Below are 18,662 nucleotides of genomic sequence, written 5' to 3' on the forward strand. Positions count from 1 at the left end.
GGTACCCAAGGTAGTGGCTCTTACCTGCTGCAATATTAACCTAAAGGAAGGTCTGCTGATGGTCCCTGTAAGACCAAGATAACTTGTAGCCAGCAAGGCAGGCTGGGGGCAATTAGTGGGGTTGTAGAAGTGCAGTGTGATGTGGATGTTTGCGACTGTTTCATCACTTTTTAAGCCATGTAGGCCTGTCCAGTGGAAATATGTTACTAGCACCATCATTGTGTAATTAATAATGCTCTTCCCTACATTCAGCAAAGTCTTTAATTACTTCTCTTGTTACAAATTTAGTTTGATGTAGTTGTCCTTTCACGCATGTTGAAACTGGGAGTGGAGGTAGGAATAAGGAGGTACAGTGGGGTCATGTTGAAACATGAAGACCAAAATAACCTGCTACCTTTCGTGTTTTCATTTAAACCCCAATGAATATTTATTTAGACATCTCAGCTTTAATAACAGACTGACTGGAGCATTGCCAGAAAAACATATGGCATTTAGTAGCGGTAATCAGTTAAGATTTACCGGTGGAAAGTACCGATGGAAAGTACTGCAGATAACATATTCTGGGATACCTTGTTGTATTTGCACCAGCTTTCTTCAGAAGCTGTTGCTCAGGTTGTTACTGTCTTACAGAATTTTAAAATAATGTAAAATGTAGTATTAGAACTTGATATATAAACAAAAATATTAAGTAATAGGGGGATTTTGTTGTTTCTGTCTCAGGACATATAATTCATAGTGCAGTCCATTGACTGCAGGGACCCCAGCAGTGGGGACTGTTGCTGAAGTCAAGAAACTGTTTCCATAGGCTTGGGTTTATGCCATGAAGTGTGAATTGTGAATCTGTAATGCCTGGGCTTTTTTTCAGGGATATGTATTGAACCTTAGCTGCCTAGCACTAGAGCGGAATACCTCCCTTGCCAGTCGTACCCAGTGGATTTATATACAAGAGGGGATATGCTGGGGAAGGTAATAAGCATGCAAGAAGCAATAGAGAGCCTGACATGTTTTTTATTCCTGGTTGTTGGTTTAAGACCAGTGCTTGGAAAGCTTTACTTGCCACAAGAAAGTATCAGCAGTTTTGCCAAATCACGTTTCCATACGATTTTAGCTGCCAAAAACTTCTTTAGAAAATAATGCTTTTGTACTATTTATAAAGAAAAGCTTTGGGATCTTGGCAGACATAAAGAAATGGCTTGTAGCATTAGTAGTTCTCAAGATGGCAGTCACTAAAACTATGTTAAAAGCTAAGGAAGGAGAAGCAAAATGAGAGGCATGGGGATGTTTTAATGGTACGCGATACTGCAAGGCCTGCCAGGACTGGAAGTGAAATAATACATAGTATACTGTTTCTAAAATGGGAATTTCCAGTTTCCTCTAAGTATAGAGTTCCTGTTCTTGTGCTTTATGAGATACCATCTTAAAATGAAATAAATGCTGTGGTGTAGCATGGAAGTTTTGGCAGTGGTCTGGGTTGTTGTTTTTTTTTTATTATTTCTTTACTTTTTAAGAAACAAATACCTCAGACCTTGACAAGTGTAGCTTCTAATCCAGTCCCCGGTACGCATGGCAGGGTGGTTGGACTAGCTGATCTTCAAAGTTCCTTTCTAGCCCAACCCATGCAATATAATTCTGTGGTCTTCAAAAAGCAGTTACATTGCTTTAGGAATATAGACTGGGGAAAATCTTTAGTGGTGTCTTCCCATCTTTGCAGAAAGTAAATCTCTGATGCAGACTAAGGATTTTTTCATAATTTTCAATGACAGACAACCTGGAATGAAGTTTGTTGAGAGTTTTGATTTCAGATATTTTGCTGGTTATACTTTTCTCTGTCACACCATTCTTATGCTAGTCTATCTCAGTTCATTTCCAAAGTCAATGCTTGACTTCCAGCATCCTAAAACAAGGAAAATTACGTTACAACTTTGGTGGGTTTGGTTTTTTTTTTTTATTTTTTTATTTTTTTATTTTTTCAGCCTGTTTTCACACAGTCTAGAATAAGACTGGTTTGCACTTTGCCAACTTTTGCTGTTTTTACAATCTGAAGATAATATGAGGCCTTGACTACAACCTCAAATGTTGGGATAGGTGTATGCTCTTCAAGTTTGTAAGCAGCTTTAAGAGAAGTGGGTCTGCAGGACAGATTGACAGTGTTTTTGTAGCACTTGGCTGTTTGCTGCTCAAAGCAGTGAAACAGTCAGCCCATGCAGCTTTTTATAATATTTGCAGTCATGAACACACTATTGAAAACTAAACTCTGGACTTCTGTTAATGATTTCTGGTGAGACTCATAACTTCTTATTTTAGTACCAAAAGAGGTCAGATGCAGTCTTCATCCCAAATACCTTGTTCATGGGTCAGATCTTGACTGATTGCTGTCACCCTGTAAAGGCACTATTGGTGGTATTTTATTTATATTCCTCTTATAATTTTATTGCTGGTTTTTGTTTTAAGAACAGTAATCTGTTTTATTGGTTTAAGATTAATATTTATGTGGCTTCCAGTAGGTAGAATGCTTTAGGAGAGTCATTAATTGACTGCAATTGAACAGTATTCTGTTCCTATAATGTATCAGATGTTGGGTATTTAATGTATAGGCCAGAAACATGTGTATTTCAACCCAGCCCATAAATCTTGTCCTATGTACTTCTGCAACCACACATCTCTATGAAGTTCTAGCTTAGATGGAAAATAGAAGGTTTTGTTAACCAAGATACAAGAACGCTTATTTTTAAGTTCTATAAATTATTTGGGGGTTGGACTAGATGATCTCCAGAGGTACCTTCCAACCCTAACAATTAGGGTTGGAACTATAGGCTTCTTGGAAGATACAGCAAGTGTTAGGCAATTACAGAATGGGTAGATTTTTGAGTGGCCACACAAATACTACTGCAATTGTAATCGTTAGATTTGGTGCTTAATTTTTAATTTTGCCATTTTTGTAACAGTGTATATATACATGGGAAGAAGTTGGCTTGAAATTTAGTGACATATTTTCCATAATTTTTTTTTTTCCAGATCAGAGACCGTCTACCCTTGATGTTCTCAGGAAACTCAAGGCTCCACCTACTTTTTTTACTGCAACCAGACTTTCTGCCATGATGAGTGGAAGTGATGAAGTATATGCAAACTGCATGGTAGTAGACCAAGTAAGCTTATGGTTTGATCTTTTGGCAATTTTTTCATCATCTTCTGTTAAAGTAACTTTTGTGTGATAGTGAGATCTTCTGAATGTCAGCAGTGGTGTATGGCCAATTAGCAAAGTTCTAAAATAAAACCAGTAATACCTAACTTTTCTGTACTTTATAACCCATTTATGAGATCCCTTTGAATAGATCTAGTTGGTGAATAATTAGGAATTATTCTCCCTAGCCTGTAGGAAGGAAGAACTCTAAGGCAGCTCTTACTGTCTTTTCTGTGTGTTTGTGAGCTAAATGGTGTTTGCTTCTTTCTAAGAAACATTAACACAATATAACTTCATCACGTGCACTCAGATTTTCTGAATTCTATGTACATTCACAAAAAAGATAAGTCTGCTGATGCTGGCTAATATTAGAAGAAGCTTAGGAAATAGGTGCTGGAAAATCAAAAATGCATGATATGTAGGCTGATTTTTCCAAATAAATTTGCATAATGTTTGAGTTCTCTTCCATATGGCTCCCAGACTAATGTATTATGCATATTTTTTGCTTGACTCAAGGCTATTTTTTAATAAAAGCTATAAATATATGAATCAATATATTTAACAGAGGGCATAAATATGAGCGAGAAATCCAGTAGACTTGCAAATGCAAATTCATTGCTACTCTAACTATGGAAAAATCAATGCAAGGTCTAGAATCTCTTACCATATAACTTGCCTTCAACTCATGTGCTCTAAAAATAATAGGTGAAAATAAAAGGCAAAACATATAACCATAAATAAAATGGAAGACTAATCTGGTCTTTGTTCCTTGACAATATATCTTATTAGTGCCTCTTACCAACATTATTTTTTTCTCTGCAGGCTGGAGATTTAAAGACTAACTATGTGAAAAGTGAAACATGTCTTAATCCCACCAATTCAATCATGAAGGCTAAGAGCTCTTCATCTCCTTCTCTTGAGAAGAATGACCAACATATGTATGTTCCAAATGAAGAAAACCAAAGGCCATTGAAAAATGTAGAAAATGCAGGTGTAACACATACTGATGCGTATAGAGCAGATTCATACTTTTCATTCAAGACTCATGGATTTATTAAGGATAGGGACCAACTGTATGCTGACATGAAAAAAAAAAGGTATGGAATTGACTTGATGACATGGCCAGAATAAGGATTATTTTTTATAACCTTTTACTTCAAAATACGTAGAATATGTAGTAGTGGAATATGTAGTGATAAATATTATTACTGAGATAAAAGCACTAGTTTTAATCACTGATATTTAAATTGTCCTAATGATCTGTTTTCGTAAAATAGTTATGAAGACATTTTTAACAAAAATCTCACCCATGCTTCCCTCAGTTTTATTCTCTGTTAAGAATATAGACCGAAGTCTGTTGAACTCTCTGGGAATCTTTCCATTCTTTGCACTGGCCTGAACCAACTTGTTCCTGAGTATGCATATTTTTACCTCAAAAGACACAGTACAGAATACAGCCCTGTGTTTCTGATAGGTTCTGGCTGTTTTCTGCTCTTCTGCTGGTGTGCAGGTTCTGTTTCCAGGAGAGACAGTTCTCTGAGGATGCTGCTCCAGATGGATTTGAGTTATGGTTGGAACTGGTTGGACTCAGGAATGCAGAGAGCTTTGAAGATGAAACTATAAATTTTGTTGTTACCAATTAGTAAATTTCTGTGATAAAAGGGCTTTACTGTTTCTCTGTAAAGAAGGGATGTGAAATAGTTCCTCCTGCAGAAGAGGAAATTTGAATCTGTCTCTCACCTTTCAAAAGTGTTTGGACCACTTGGAGGTAGGACATCAGATCTATGTAAAAATAGTAAGGAAGCAGTAGTATCAGTTATCATTTAAAGTGGGGAATAACATTTTATCTACCTTAATTCTGAGTTTCTTATGCAACTATGAAGTCCCTCTAGACAGAATCTTTTAACACAGGTAATACAACACATATCAGACTATGAGTTATTCCTTCCCAGATCTTTTCTTTTTGCTAGCTTTTATTTTTTGCTATGTGGCAAGTTACTTAGCAGGTCTTTAAACCAGCTTTTTATGTCAGAAAAGTTCCCTGGGTAAGTTACCCCAGTAAGACATGTATGCTTGACTGCTGACATAGGCACGTATTACTTTTCCAATTTTAAAATGCGACAGTAACTTAATGCAGTTAGGTAACTCTTTTTTGAGATATCACGTGGGCTGTTATGAGGAAACATTGCGAAAGATGGTCTCCAGAAGTGTAATGAGGATGTAGTTTTGGGCAGTATCGGTATATTTGCCCTTCAACAAACTGTAGTGGTGTGTGAAGGAATTGTGCTATTATTCCTGGAAGGAACTTTGGCTATTTAGAAATACCACACATAATTCAGTGTTTTATGTTGTAAGGCTGGAATGTTGTTGCAAGCAGTCAACCGTTCCTTCCAGTCGCTCTGATGGAGATCATGAACTTGCTCTTGCAGTTAATAGGACTCATCCTCCTGCTTGGGAGCCTCGCTAATCAAATAGTATCTAGGTGTTTGAAGTACTGATTCAGCCAGAGATTGCTTAGCCTGTTTATAGTTTGGTATGTTTTTAAATTTATAGCATTTGAAGTGAATCTTAATGAACTGTCTCAGACCCTCCTTCATCTATTTTGTTATTTCTCTTTCATCCTGGATCAAGTCATGGATGTAGAAAAGATATATCTTTGAATAGCCATATCATATCTTTCAAATACACACATATTCATATAATTATTGAACAAAATATTTGTATATTATTGCACAAAATATTCATAATACCCATGTCTTAATACTGAAATCTGAGCTAGTTGTCTCAGTTCTCCTTATCATTGGTATAGATGGGAGGGTACATGTGTGGAATAAAATATCTAATTCTAAGGGAGATGCTAAACATGTGTCTGAAAGTCATCCTTCACATGTGTCTGACAGTGGTGGGAATTCGTGTGGTAGCAAGTGATGCAAATGTATGTACTGGAGATCCAGAAGGTTGGGTGAGTCCTATACAGAGTGACTGAGAAACTTGACCAAGTGACTTCAAACCTGAGAAGGGCCTCAGAGTGTGACTTAACCTGACATAATCATGGTGTTTTGGGTTGTCACTGAACAGAGTATACAGCAGTATTTTGATTGTTGCATTAAGGTTGAGATGTATTATTACTTGAATTCATGGGAAATAAAGGCTTCATTGTCTGCTTCAGTTCAAGTCTTGATGACCTTGAAGTTGATGGCGGAAGTGATGTTTCGGACAGATCCCATGTTTGCTACCCTCCCCTCAGCTCTTCAGAAGCCATGCCTAGTAGCAGAGATGGATTGGATTTATCCACCAGTCTGCAGCCTGAGGTATTTGATACTATCTTGCTTTGCATTGTTTTCCTTTTAAGTAATTCACTGAAAAAATCTGAGAAACATAGGAATCTGAAGGAGAAAAATAAGTTCCCAGTTAGCAATTCTTGTCCTTCTGCTGAGCAGCACATATGGGGCTGTGGAGCTGGAGCTCCCCATTTGTTGTGGGGAGGCTTGGCAGCAGCCATGGGAAAGGTCCATCAAAGATTTACTTCAGTTTTGAAAAAAGCATCATTTATTTATCAGAAGCATTTCAAAGGAAATATCTCAAGTTCAGTGATTCAGCATTTTCTAACCAAAACCTATTTAGCAAGCAAATGTTTAACCAGCTTTAGTTATGTGAAAGGGTAACAGCTTTGTAAAGTGTAAAACCAGCCTGGTGCCTGTTTCAAAACAGTTGCTAAAGTCAGGGAAATTCAGAGGGGGTTGTGCATTGACGAGTGCAAATCTTTCCTCTTCATTATAGTTTTCTAAATTTTCCTGGCTACATTAATTTTCATTAGATAGTGGTGCCATTTCTGAGATCTTCAGACACAAAGAGTGTTTTTTTGTTTGTAGGGTTTCTTTATGCTTTTATTAGGCAGACTTTTTCCACTGTTGAGCTTTATCTGACTTTCAGCAAACGATTACATGAAAGGAGAAAAAAAGTCCAGCACGAACACTGAATTCTGCTAGGGCTGCTTTTAAAAGAATTGCTTTTAAAAACAATGAGGTAAGCAGTTTAGTAGTAGGCTCTGTTTAAATACAAGTGATGTATCAAAAATCAGGCATGTTCCTTTCAAGATCAGAAAATTTTTTCACACACAATAAAAGAAGAGAAATAAAAAAAGAGAAGAAGGCTAACTCCTTTCTTTGGAAACTCAGGCACAGACAATTACCAATGCAGGGTGTTAGTCTTCAGGAAATAATTGCGAGGTATTAATAAGATCAATGGCTTCTTTGGTAAAAGAAGGTAGCTTGGGCATTGGATATAATGGCCGCAATGCTGTTTGGATGGTGCTTGCCACCAGCCTGGAGTAGAATGTGAGCTTTTTCTTAGCCTTTTAGTCTAACTTGCACCCACAGATTATTTCCTGTAATATACAAAGATTTATTGTCGTGGAAGTATGACAGACTTCAAGTCATCAGAAATTGTACTTAAACCTTTAAAGAAACCAAGAAAACATGTGTGTGGTCAGTCACCTTTCTTCCAGAAATTCTGTCACTGCCTTCTTTTGTTTATGTTACTGATGCATTTCAAAATTATACAAATTTTAACTTGCTGCAATTTCTTGTAGGAATGTGCAGTATCTGGGATTCGGTCACGCTCCTATTCCTGCTCCTCTCCCAAAGGTGTATTAGGAAGACCTCACCTTCCTCGAGACTTTGCAGTTGGGGATCCAAATGAAGGTCAGTGCTCTGGCTTTGCACCTGCACAGCCTCAGCCGTTGCCTGCCTGATTCAGGTGCAGTGCTGATGGCTTTACTCAGGCCTGTCCTGTACATGGACCTTGCCAATATCCAGGAAAGCAGAGTCGAATTGTCTTTTAGTACCTCTACCATTGTCACTTGCTCTTTTCCCATCTACTGCCCCATCATGCTCTCCCCTGATGCAGGAGCTGATCCCCGGGAAGGCACAAACAGGGAGACTATTAGTCAGAAAAAGTAATGCAGGCAAGGGCAGTAATCTTTCAGAAGATCCTTACCCCAGCCTCCTGCTGGGTGCCCAGCAAAGACATGAGGAAGCTCTGGATGGCATAGAAGAGGTGTCAAAGAGGGTGGATGGCCCAGCTTCCTGCAGATCCCGGGGAGCATCTGAAACATGGATGGGCTATTATAATCTCCATGGGAATAAAACCCACCCTCTCCATTAAGTAGAGTCACAGATGTTTCTGCAAGAAGCTTGTAATGTTTTACAAACTGTTTCTAACATGTTTTGTTTCTGGACAGTAACTTCATATTTAGAAGACAACACACTTTTCGCAATGATGGCATGGGTTATGTTTGAGAACCATACAAAGCATGAGATACATATATCTGTTGGCTTTTCATATAGATCACATCACTTAAAGACCCCCCCCTGCATTTCAAGAGGCTTGGCCTCTGTCACTGTCATACTTCCAGCTTGTCTCTCCCTCCAGTGTACCTTTAGCTTTCCGCTAGTCCTGAGCAAGAGGCAGGATGTATCAGTTACAATGAACCAGATGCGATCAACACACAGAGAAGTTGTGGGTGCCCCATCATTTTAAGTATTAAGGCCAGGCAGGATTTGGCTTCAAGCAACCTGATGTAGTGAAAGATGTTCCTTCCTGTGGCATGGGGATTTGGACTAGGTGATATTTGAAGGTCCCTTCCAACCCAAACCATTCTGTGCTACTATGACACCAAATATGAAAACACACAAAAGTTGTGGAAATTTTACGTTACCTTTGAAACCAGACAACAAATTCAAAAGCCATTGGGAAGGTGAGATGGAGATAGCTGGTGGGCAGGCATACATTGTCTGCAGACATCTTTTTTCCTTAAGAAACTGTGAAAAGCAGGTTTGTGATTGCTCAAATTAACTGTAAGATTCCACGTTCCCTTGTAAGGAGGAGCATGTACAGCAGTCTGCAGCATGCAGCTATGTTGTATTTTTCCACATCACTTAATGTATTTGTAACCATTTGTATCTAACAGATTAGGTGAGAAGTCTGGCAAAACAAGGCAGAATAAAAAGGGGAAAGTATGCCACAGAAGTAGAAGCTGGGCAGATCAGCAAGCGCAGTTCACGTTCCTAAAGTTAAACCAGAATTCCTTTGACCTTGCAGCTAGGAAACTGTTGGTCTCACTTCATCCAGACACCATTACCTGCTCTGATCTGAGCTCAGGCCTGTGTTCTCTTCATTCTCTCTCCCCTTCCTCCTGGGTCAGACAGTGCTGAACCTTTAGCTGTCTTGTGGAGAAGGCGGAAACTCTTTTCTGCCCATGCTTTGGAAGCAGTCTGTTCTGCAGCCTTCCCTGCAGGTGCAGTATACTGCTGGGATGGAGGGTGGTGGTTTGCTGAGGTTCCTGCTGGTGCATCCCTGCAACCAGCACCCCCTGCCTCGTCCCTTTCATCTGTAAGAACAGGAGCATTGCACAGTGTTTGGCAGCTGGCTGTGGTGGCTACTGTGTGAGGCAGGCACAGCTGTGCTTGCTTTGAGCAGCTGCATCAGAGCATGGGGCTAACCCAGGAGCTTAGTCCAAAAAGCTGGGTCAGGTAGGTCCTGATCTCTATGGGCTGTAGTGTGCTTGTGTCTGGGCCTGTGCAGGTGTCTGCACACCAAAAACCTGCCTGTTCCTCTCTTCCCAGCTGCCAGCATTTAAAACATCTCTCTCAGGGTTTAGCTATTCAGAAGCGAGGTGCTACTGACCTTGTAAATTGAAACCTAACCCAAAGCAGATGAACACAGGCAATAGGAAAGTCTTTCGTACATGAAGTATGAGAAAAAAAGGGGGAAATCACTCTCCATTGCTGATGAAAGCTTTTCAGTATGCTCAGATTTAAAACAACTACCTGCTTTTATTTAAGAAGGTATTACTAGGCTGTAACAGTAAAGGATTTGTCCCTGCTCTGTAGATGGTGTGCTCATGAACAGTGGTCGATCCCTTCTTCAGGCTCTTTCACTCTCTAAGTCAGTGTCTCTGCTCCACCCTTGTAGTAAGTACAATGCCAACCCCGCAGCACCGTTTTGCATGAGGCTGTTTGCGTCTCCCATGGGTACATGACCTTCATTTCTTCCAAAAACATCCTGAGGCACCTATTGTGCCTGACAACTAACTGAACTGCCCTTTTAGTCTTGCTGCTTCTTTGGTGTCTTCTGAACCATACCTGTAATAGCTTTGCAAAATATGACTGGAAGATGGAATGGCTTCTAATGTGGAAATGGTAAAGTGGTGTGTATTTTATTATTTCTTCCGGAACAACCCCGCTGAATTGCTGTTCTTTAATTTTGCTTTTTAGACAGTTTGTTGGAAAGTATCTGAGTCCTCTCTACTGTTTGTAGGATGTAAACTTACAACACTACATACCCAGTGCATTACACATACTAGTAATAATCCTCTTTATGTAAAGGGATTTATTTTTTTTTTTTAATACTGCAGATAAAGCTGCATAAGACAGGTAATTGCAAATGTTAAAAGAATGTCATTAAGGTATTTTACAACAAATTATGTGAAAAGCAAAATGAAGTGTGAATCATTCAAGTCTGGGTTATTAAGAAAAAACAAAAGAAATACTTTTTGTTATTCTTAAAACCAGACATTTCTGCAGAAACTGGCTTTCACTGATACCCATCTCAGTTCTGGCAGATTCTGACAACTAAACAAAGCTTACTAGGCAGCGGTCTTATCCTAGGAAAAGCTGCTTCTAATGTATATATGTTTTTGCTTTCCTAATTTTCAATGACATTGCAAGCCTGTAATAACAAGCTTATGGCCTGGTGGAGGTCGCACGTTTCAGATAAACGTGACGACCTCGCAGCCTGAGTGCCCTATACCTGTTCATGTCTTGCAGAGCGAGCGTACAGTCTTCCGGAGCACTCCCGGGACAAAAGGTACTAGTGCCTACCGCGCCATACCGCGCTGAGGGCGCCGGGAGCGAATACAAGAATGCCATCTAGGGAGCGGAGAAGGGAAGAGGCCGAGGCACCTCTCGCAGCGGGGTTTTAGCAGCTGTTTAGGGGCGCACTCCGTGCCCGCTGGATCTGTAAACCCATGCTTGAATTCAGCGCTCTCCTTGCTGTCCTCACCGCGCTGCACAGCCCGCGGTGGGCATCTGCGGCACGCCACAGAGGGACCCGTGCGGCCGGGTGCCTGTGTGCCTACCTGCCTTTGGATCATTAAGGTCCAAAACACCTTAATGAAAGCAAGGGATATTTGGTACCAGTTGTGAACTACACATGCTTGTAACACATTGCACATTCAGAGGGCTCCACGGGGTAGTGGAGCAAGACAGGACAAGAGGTAACAGCCTCAAGCTGCACCAGGGGAGGTTTAGACTGGATATTGGGAAAAATTTCTTAACTGAAGGGTGCTCAGGCATTGGAACAGGCTGCCCAGGGTAGGGGTGGAGTCACTGTCCCTGGAAGTGTTCAGAAACCGTGTAGAAGAGGCCCTTAGTGACCTGGGCTTGGCAGTCCTGGGCTTGGCAGTCCTGGGATAATGGTTGGACTTGATGATCTGAAAGGTCTTTTCCAACCTAATTGATTCTATGATTCTAGTGCTACTCCTTTACTTAAAGAGGGATTGCAGAGTTTTTTTAATAACATCAGCTAAACCCTCAAAATAACAAATAGTTAATTGTAAATGTTAGGTGGAATAATCACCATCCAGATTCTACTTTCTTTTAAGGGACTGTACCTGCTGGAATGAGTTTGTTTTTTTTTTTACTGGTCTTGTTTTAGGATTCAGGAGGAGGAATGGAATAAATATATTGTACCCTCAAAAAATGAGTCTGAAAAATGTAAAGTGAGTCGAACTTTCAGCTTTCTGATGAACAGAATGACCAGCACACGGAATAAGTGCAAGGTAATTTAGGATTTAAATCCATGTTATTATATATCATTATGTCACTGTAATTAAATTAATTATATATGCAAATATAATTTTTTATGTAAAGTTGTTTATTACAAAACCACATGAAAATACTAGGAAGAAACTTTTTTTTAAAATTTATTTTATTTTAAAACATATGCAGGATACCCTGAAATCGCCTTCATATTAAAAACAGCTTTCTTTTTAAACAGTAACCTTGACATCATCAAGTATTTCCCTTGCCATTATTTTGATGTTATTAATAATCTCATCTGGCCATTTAGCCAAAGTTTAAATGCATTAATTTCTTTCAGAAATAATTCTGTTCTTTAAATAAAGAGGTATGGGCCTGTGCTTGCAATTGCTTTCAACAAATACCTGAGTCTGTAACTTCTACATTGGCATGTAATCAGTTGAATTTGCCTTGCTTGAAGTTAATGGGACTTTTTGCATGAGTAAGCACTACTTAGAGTTAAATAATTGCAGACTTGAGGTCTTCACATTTGAAACAAACTTACTACCAAAGGTAGATTAGAACATTTGTGGTTTAATTTTGAGACATCTGAAATTTAGATTAACAGCATCAGTCAGCAGCTTGAGAGATGGATCTGGCCTATGGGATCTTTTAGCTGGCCTTTTGGCAATTTTGCAGTCTTTCTAGTACACCCTCCCATGCCCCAGGATATCCTAAGGTAGATGAATTTTAAGGTGGTTGGCTGAGGCAGTATCTTCAAGAGTGTCAGAACTGGCTGTGAATGTGTATGTCCGGTCCAGCAGCCATACATTAGCCTGTGTCTGTGTGGTCTCCTAAAGGATAACTACCAGGGCTGCTCAGAGATTGTGTACTGACATCAATCGAAGTACTGTAAAAATAGGCCTTATTAAAAATAGGTTATTTCTAATGTCTTCTAAGACCTAAAGGCAAGTTGTCTAAATTTACATAACTGCAGCTTTAACTGCAGAGGCATGAGTTTGCATGTATGCCTCAGGGAGATGGAGGCATTGGTATCTGTGTGTGTGTGCAGGGAGTCAGTAACACTTCTTAAATTTTATCATCTGACCCTTCCCTTTTTGCAGCTTTATGAATGTATTTCTGCCAGTCTTCCATGATAATGCTGACTGGCTTAGCTGCCAGTGAAACCAATTCCTGTATCATTTTAGGACTTCAGCAATGTTGGGTGTAATGATAACAGTGTACTGCTTACAAGACTTCTAGGACAGGGAATAAGTATTTTAGAATTACTCAATTGCTTCTTTTCTAATGTCCCTTTTCCCCCCCGCCGCCTTTGCTCTTGGGGATGAAGACAAAAAATAAAGATACCAAAGATAAAGAGAAATTGAACAAGCACAATTTTACAAATGGAACCTTCTCAGGAGTTATGCCATGTATGGCCTGTGAAAAGGCACTTCTAGGAAGAGAGTCACTGCAGTGCTCTTGTAAGTAGTTGTTGGCTTTTGCATGTGAACTTACAGTGCTCTGAATCCTGCCTTGAGATTCTGATTCAGTGTTTTGTTTCAAAAAGAAACCTTACTTAGATTTGGATGCACCTCCTTTATGTAATTGGATGCACCTCCTTTATGTAATGATCTGAGGTTGGCAAGGGAGAGGGAGGAAGGACAGCAGATGATGGATTCAGAAGAGACCACCACCATCTCCCAACACATTAGGCAAAAACTTCTTCCTAGCAAAGGGGCTGTAACATGAAAGCATTCTCAGGGAACTGGACCTGTAGGAGGGAAAAAGGTGAAGCCTCAGAGTAGTATTTTCTGCAGGCTGGAGACTTTGTGCTAGGTTTTGAAATATGCCTTCTCTTTCAGATTGCAACGTGATTGTGCATAAGAGCTGCAAGGAATGTGCTCCTGTGTGCACCAAGGTAACCTCCTACACCACACTGTTCTTACTAGAGCATATCTGCTTTCCAAGGGGTATGAAAACATCACTAAGAAAAAACAGAAAGTGCACACAGTCTGCCAAGATCCAGTGTCTGTATGCAAAAGTCTGTAAGGGTGTCAAAATATCTACTGTGGGCAAACAAAGCAAGTACTGTACACGAACAACACTTTTTAGAATAGGGTCAAAAAAGAGTTTAAAGTGATATTTCTGTTTTTGAAGAGTTGCAGACTCAAATTGTGGTGTGCCAGGAGGGATGCAAAAGGGGTTAAAAAGGAAGGCTCCTCAAAAGCCTTGTGTAGCCGGGTTCTGTGTGGGTGGTGGGTTGCAGGGAGAACATGTTTCCTTACAGACTCTTCAACATAAACAAGACTTAAACAAGCCTAAAATAAATGAGGTGAATTTTTGCTATTTTGGTTATAGCTGTCATGTCATGTATTTGCACACATTTCTGGGCAACTTTAGGGCATTAAGACAGCTGAAGTGGCAGTTGTCATTACTGCAGCAGATAGATTATTTGTGAAGAGGAGACAAGAACCCACACCACTCGTGACTTACCTCAACAAGAATGAGGTGCAGAAAACTTTCACTAATGAAATACATGCCTAGCACAGTAGGCTTTTGCTATGGGTTTTGCAAAACTTCTGTTTGAAAGGGGGATTGATTCTGCCTCTGATAAGCAGGATTCCTTGGGTAGTGCCCTGCCTATGCTTCAAGCTTATTTGACTGTAAAGCCTTGAATGGCAACTCCTTTACTTGCAGCATTCGCAGGCAGTATTTTTATAGGGAAAACAGGGTGCTGTAACTCAGTGGCAAGCTTCTCTGTTTCAAATAAACATTCAGTTTTGTACTGTAGTAAAATATTATAATTATTCTTTGCCTATTGTATTATTATCTACCATTGTTATCTACCATTAACTAGTAAACCTGCATTTATTACTTATGAGTAGAAATTAGGACTATAATTCAGGACCACTTTTCTGAAGCTGTTTTGCGTGATGATACATGGAAGTCAGTTCCTGACTTGACTACTCAGTATTATAATTCTTCTTTGCCTATTGTATTGTTATCTACCATTAACTAGTAAACCTGCATTTATTACTTAGTAGTAGAAATTAGGACTATAATTTAGGACCACTTTTCTGAAGCCTTTTTTTGTGATGACACATGGAAGTGAGTTACTGACTTGACTACACAGTGTGTTATCAGCTGTGATTTCATTGCAGTATCACAAAGTTCTTTTTTTTTTCAGAAATCCCAAGAGAGGTACCATAATAAAAGCAAAACCTCCGCTGGTGTAACAAGTAAGTTAGGAGATGTAAACCTAGCACTTCTAAGTTAAGCTTTGTTAAAAACCTTGGGACCGACAACATGAACTTTCCTGCATCATTTTTGTGTCTGTTTTCATTTCAATATCTGTAAGAAAGTGTGTGTGTCTCTAATACCAGTAGGATTTTTAAAAGAAATTACTGTTGAATTAACTCATCTTCTACTAAAATGAATTGGTGAGAATGAAAATTGAAAGTAGTTAGTTCTGTCTTGTGCTTGTGAGTATGTTGTTCATTGGATGCCCAAATATTTGAGTCTCCTATGTTCAGGTTGCAGTGTTAGAGCATGTGTGATTTGAGATTGTTTTCAGTAATATCCATGCTGGACCTATTCTACTTTGCCTACAGGCTTATCTTTCTGTTTTGTGGGAGACTGTCATGGTCTTGTACCATGGCAAGTGGACATTCTTTATACCCAGTATGGGTATATGTGTATATATATATGTATGTGTATATACATATATATATATATATATATATATACACACACACCAGGTAGTGTTTCTCAGTATAAGCGTGCTGTTGATGACATACTCGAGATTGTTTATCAAAATGTGTTGTGCTTTGCCTTACAGATTCCCTGCCTGGAGATGCTTCACAAACAGTGCTCTTCCCAGCACATTCTTCTTCCTCTATGCCTATCGGACTGTCTGCTGGAAGGAGGGAAGCCTCACAACAGTCCCAGTTCTTGTCCAAAAGTGTCCCTAGTGCCAGTTTTGAAAGGTAAAGGGGACTATGCTAAATAGTCCCCTATGCTAAATAGTACCTCCTATGCTAAAGACATCAAATTTCTAGGAAAATTGGTACTATTAAATAAACATGGGTTTGTTGGTTTGTTTTTTTTTCCTGCTGTAGAAAATCTATGCCATTTTCTGAGCAAGACTCTGAGACTAGCAGCTGGAGGTCTAAGTCACGTTCAGAAGAGATGTTACAAGCATTAGGGACTGTTTCTTCAATGGATCCTTTTATGATGGAAGGTGAGAAGTATTGCACAGATGTTGCATTTTATAGCCTGTATTAGAAAGTACAGAATAGAAAAACTCTTTATTAGATATAGGAAGTAACTTCATCTGCTGAAAGAACACCTATTTTTTACAATTACAATCGTGGCCCTCATTAAAATGTTACAATCAGATATCTTAGTCCTAAAATACAGATTTTCCTTTCTTCCTTGTAACTAAATATTTGATAACTTTTAGAATATGTGGTGTTAACATTTTAAAATAACAGGGATAAATGTATTTGGCATCCTTGCAGAACCAGAAGACCGACACATTTCTGCACTTATCCATTCATCTCCATTGATGGTATACATTGCAAAACATAAGCCTACATCACTTGTATTTCCCCAGTGCCCCCAAAATCTTACCTCCCACTGGTAAACTGCCCTCCTAAATTGGCTGCCTATCCTTGTGAAGTGAGTAGATACAGGCTTTTTATGTAGCTAGGTGTGAGACTGGATTCCAGAGCCAAAGGGCATTCAGGCACAAAGGATAGTGCAGATATCTCTCACTGGACTTCTCCTTCCAAAAATATTGGATTTTATTTTTAAATTTCAAAAAGTTTCTTTAAGAAGTATGAAAAGGATTTAATATGATAAAAGAACTTTTTTTTTTTTCTCCTACTCTCCCCTGTCACATTTGCATTTCATCACTTTGATGGTGATATTGGCATCTGGCAAGCTTCCCTGTTGTAAAGCTGCTGATGATGTTTGCAGCAGCCTTGTCTAAAGTTCATGTTTGTGATGTGTTGCCCTTACTGTATGAGTACATCTCTGTGTTAATGAGATTATATATTTTGTCACAGATTATGTGGATTTCTCTCAGTGGACTGATCTCCACACAGATGCACAAGAGTTTGAGGCAGAGTCCTGGAGTCTTCTTGTGGAACCAATGTTCTGTAGAAAGCAAGAAAAGGATGTCATCAAGAGGCAGGATGTCATTTTTGGTCAGTATTTCAAAGCTTCATGTAGGTTTAAAAGCAATTTGGCTTAGAAACTAGAGAGTGAACCTGCCCGTTTTATGCTCAGAAGAATGAGTGCTTCAACTCAGAATAATCAGAAGGTTCAAAGAACATTTTGGTCACAAATTACAATATATCCTAGAGCTAAGGAAATTGAGAGTACTGACTACTAGTGACATTTCTACCCTGTTCACAGAACAGTTGAGGTTGGAAATGACCTCATCTGATCCCCAACTCAAGCAGTTGTAATCCCAGCTTGTTCAGTGGGGTACAGTTGAGAAAACTATGCCAAAGCCAGATAAACTAAGTCTTCCTACTTACATAACCTATTAGATTTGAGGCTCACACAGAAAAAAATACAACTGTGTATTTGAATGTTGCTAAAGTCTGTCTTAGGTGTGCAAAATGTTCAGGTGGTTACAATACTGTGCTGTTTTCTCTTATACTGCAGAGCTGATGCAAACTGAAGTGCATCACATCCATACCCTGTTCATTATGTCTGAAATATTCAGGAAAGGGATGAAGAAAGAACTGCAGCTGGATCACAGCACAGTGAACAGAATATTCCCTTGCTTAGATGAGCTACTGGAGATGCACAGGCAATTCTTTTGCAGAATGAAGGAGAGACGGCAGGAATCATGTGAGGCAGGGAGTGAACGTAATTTTGTCATCAGCAGAATTGGAGACATCCTTGTGCAGCAGGTAGAAGCATCAGCTCTGTTAATCCTTTATGTACTTAAGTTTCCGAAATTGAACAGTTTATTTACTTTAAAACTTTTGTGGGCAAGAAGAGGGTTATGGTTACCTTATAAAATGCAAATGCTGCTCCCTCCAGATTGTTACAGGCTATTGAAATAGCAGTGAGAGGCCGTTAATAAGAGGTTAAGAGTGATGAGCTTGGGATGAACTTCTACCTATGTGGTACAAGTGACAAGGAAAGTGATGAACTTGGTCCTGTTCACAGTAGAAGGCTGCTGCAGTCCTATCATGGACTCCAAAAATTAAAGCAGTGGAATCACTTTTCTAACAGCTGAGCAAAAGTGTGAAGAATTGACTGGAGAAGAAACTACTCTTTCATTTCTTTTAGTGATCTGGCACAGTGCGTCTTGAGTTGCTGCTCACGAGAGAAGGGGTGGTGACAGCGTGTCTATAGACCTGTATAGGTGGCTGTAGAACAGCTGACTGCTTGCTGGTCACACTTCTAGCACTTCACACATTCCTTGCAGTCAGGAGAGTGTGGTTTTTCACCTCAGTCAATCAGTTTTCACTCCACTGAATAAAGCATCTGAACCATTATCTTGTCTAGAAGTTGTGTGGAGATCAGACAAATGCAAATAAGCCTAAAGGGATTGTGTTTGCACAGAGGTGAAGGAAGCGCTGTTACAATAATTGTTCTAGCTGTTACTGGCAAGACTGTAGGGGAAGTTGCTTGTAGCTTTACCCAGCCTATGT

The 18,662-nt window shown here is 39.5% G+C and overlaps 1 protein-coding gene across 7 annotated transcripts in view; it reads left to right on the forward strand.

Annotated features, from left to right (window-relative positions):
* Positions 1-18,662, forward strand: part of ARHGEF28 (Rho guanine nucleotide exchange factor 28) — a 125,444-nt gene that overhangs the window by 71,290 nt on the left and 35,492 nt on the right. For 5 of the 7 annotated variants that reach the window (XM_061475751.1, XM_061475756.1, XM_061475755.1 and 2 more), the window contains 14 exons: positions 3,016-3,146; positions 4,004-4,278; positions 6,351-6,492; positions 7,773-7,884; positions 10,075-10,155; positions 11,011-11,050; positions 11,900-12,023; positions 13,334-13,466; positions 13,848-13,903; positions 15,173-15,224; positions 15,824-15,971; positions 16,104-16,225; positions 17,055-17,195; positions 17,662-17,912. In XM_061475751.1, the coding sequence (XP_061331735.1) occupies positions 3,016-3,146; positions 4,004-4,278; positions 6,351-6,492; positions 7,773-7,884; positions 10,075-10,155; positions 11,011-11,050; positions 11,900-12,023; positions 13,334-13,466; positions 13,848-13,903; positions 15,173-15,224; positions 15,824-15,971; positions 16,104-16,225; positions 17,055-17,195; positions 17,662-17,912 (1,808 nt within the window). The remainder of the gene's footprint in view (positions 1-3,015; positions 3,147-4,003; positions 4,279-6,350; positions 6,493-7,772; positions 7,885-10,074; positions 10,156-11,010; positions 11,051-11,899; positions 12,024-13,333; positions 13,467-13,847; positions 13,904-15,172; positions 15,225-15,823; positions 15,972-16,103; positions 16,226-17,054; positions 17,196-17,661; positions 17,913-18,662) is intronic. The other 2 variants (XM_061475753.1, XM_061475754.1) reach the window with 1 other exon arrangement.

This window comes from Pezoporus flaviventris, unplaced genomic scaffold (genome assembly GCF_033815535.1).
Source record: "Pezoporus flaviventris isolate CSIRO_AGI_PZ_B2104156 unplaced genomic scaffold, CSIRO_AGI_Pfla_v1 ptg000090l, whole genome shotgun sequence".
NCBI lineage: Eukaryota > Metazoa > Chordata > Aves > Psittaciformes > Psittacidae > Pezoporus > Pezoporus flaviventris.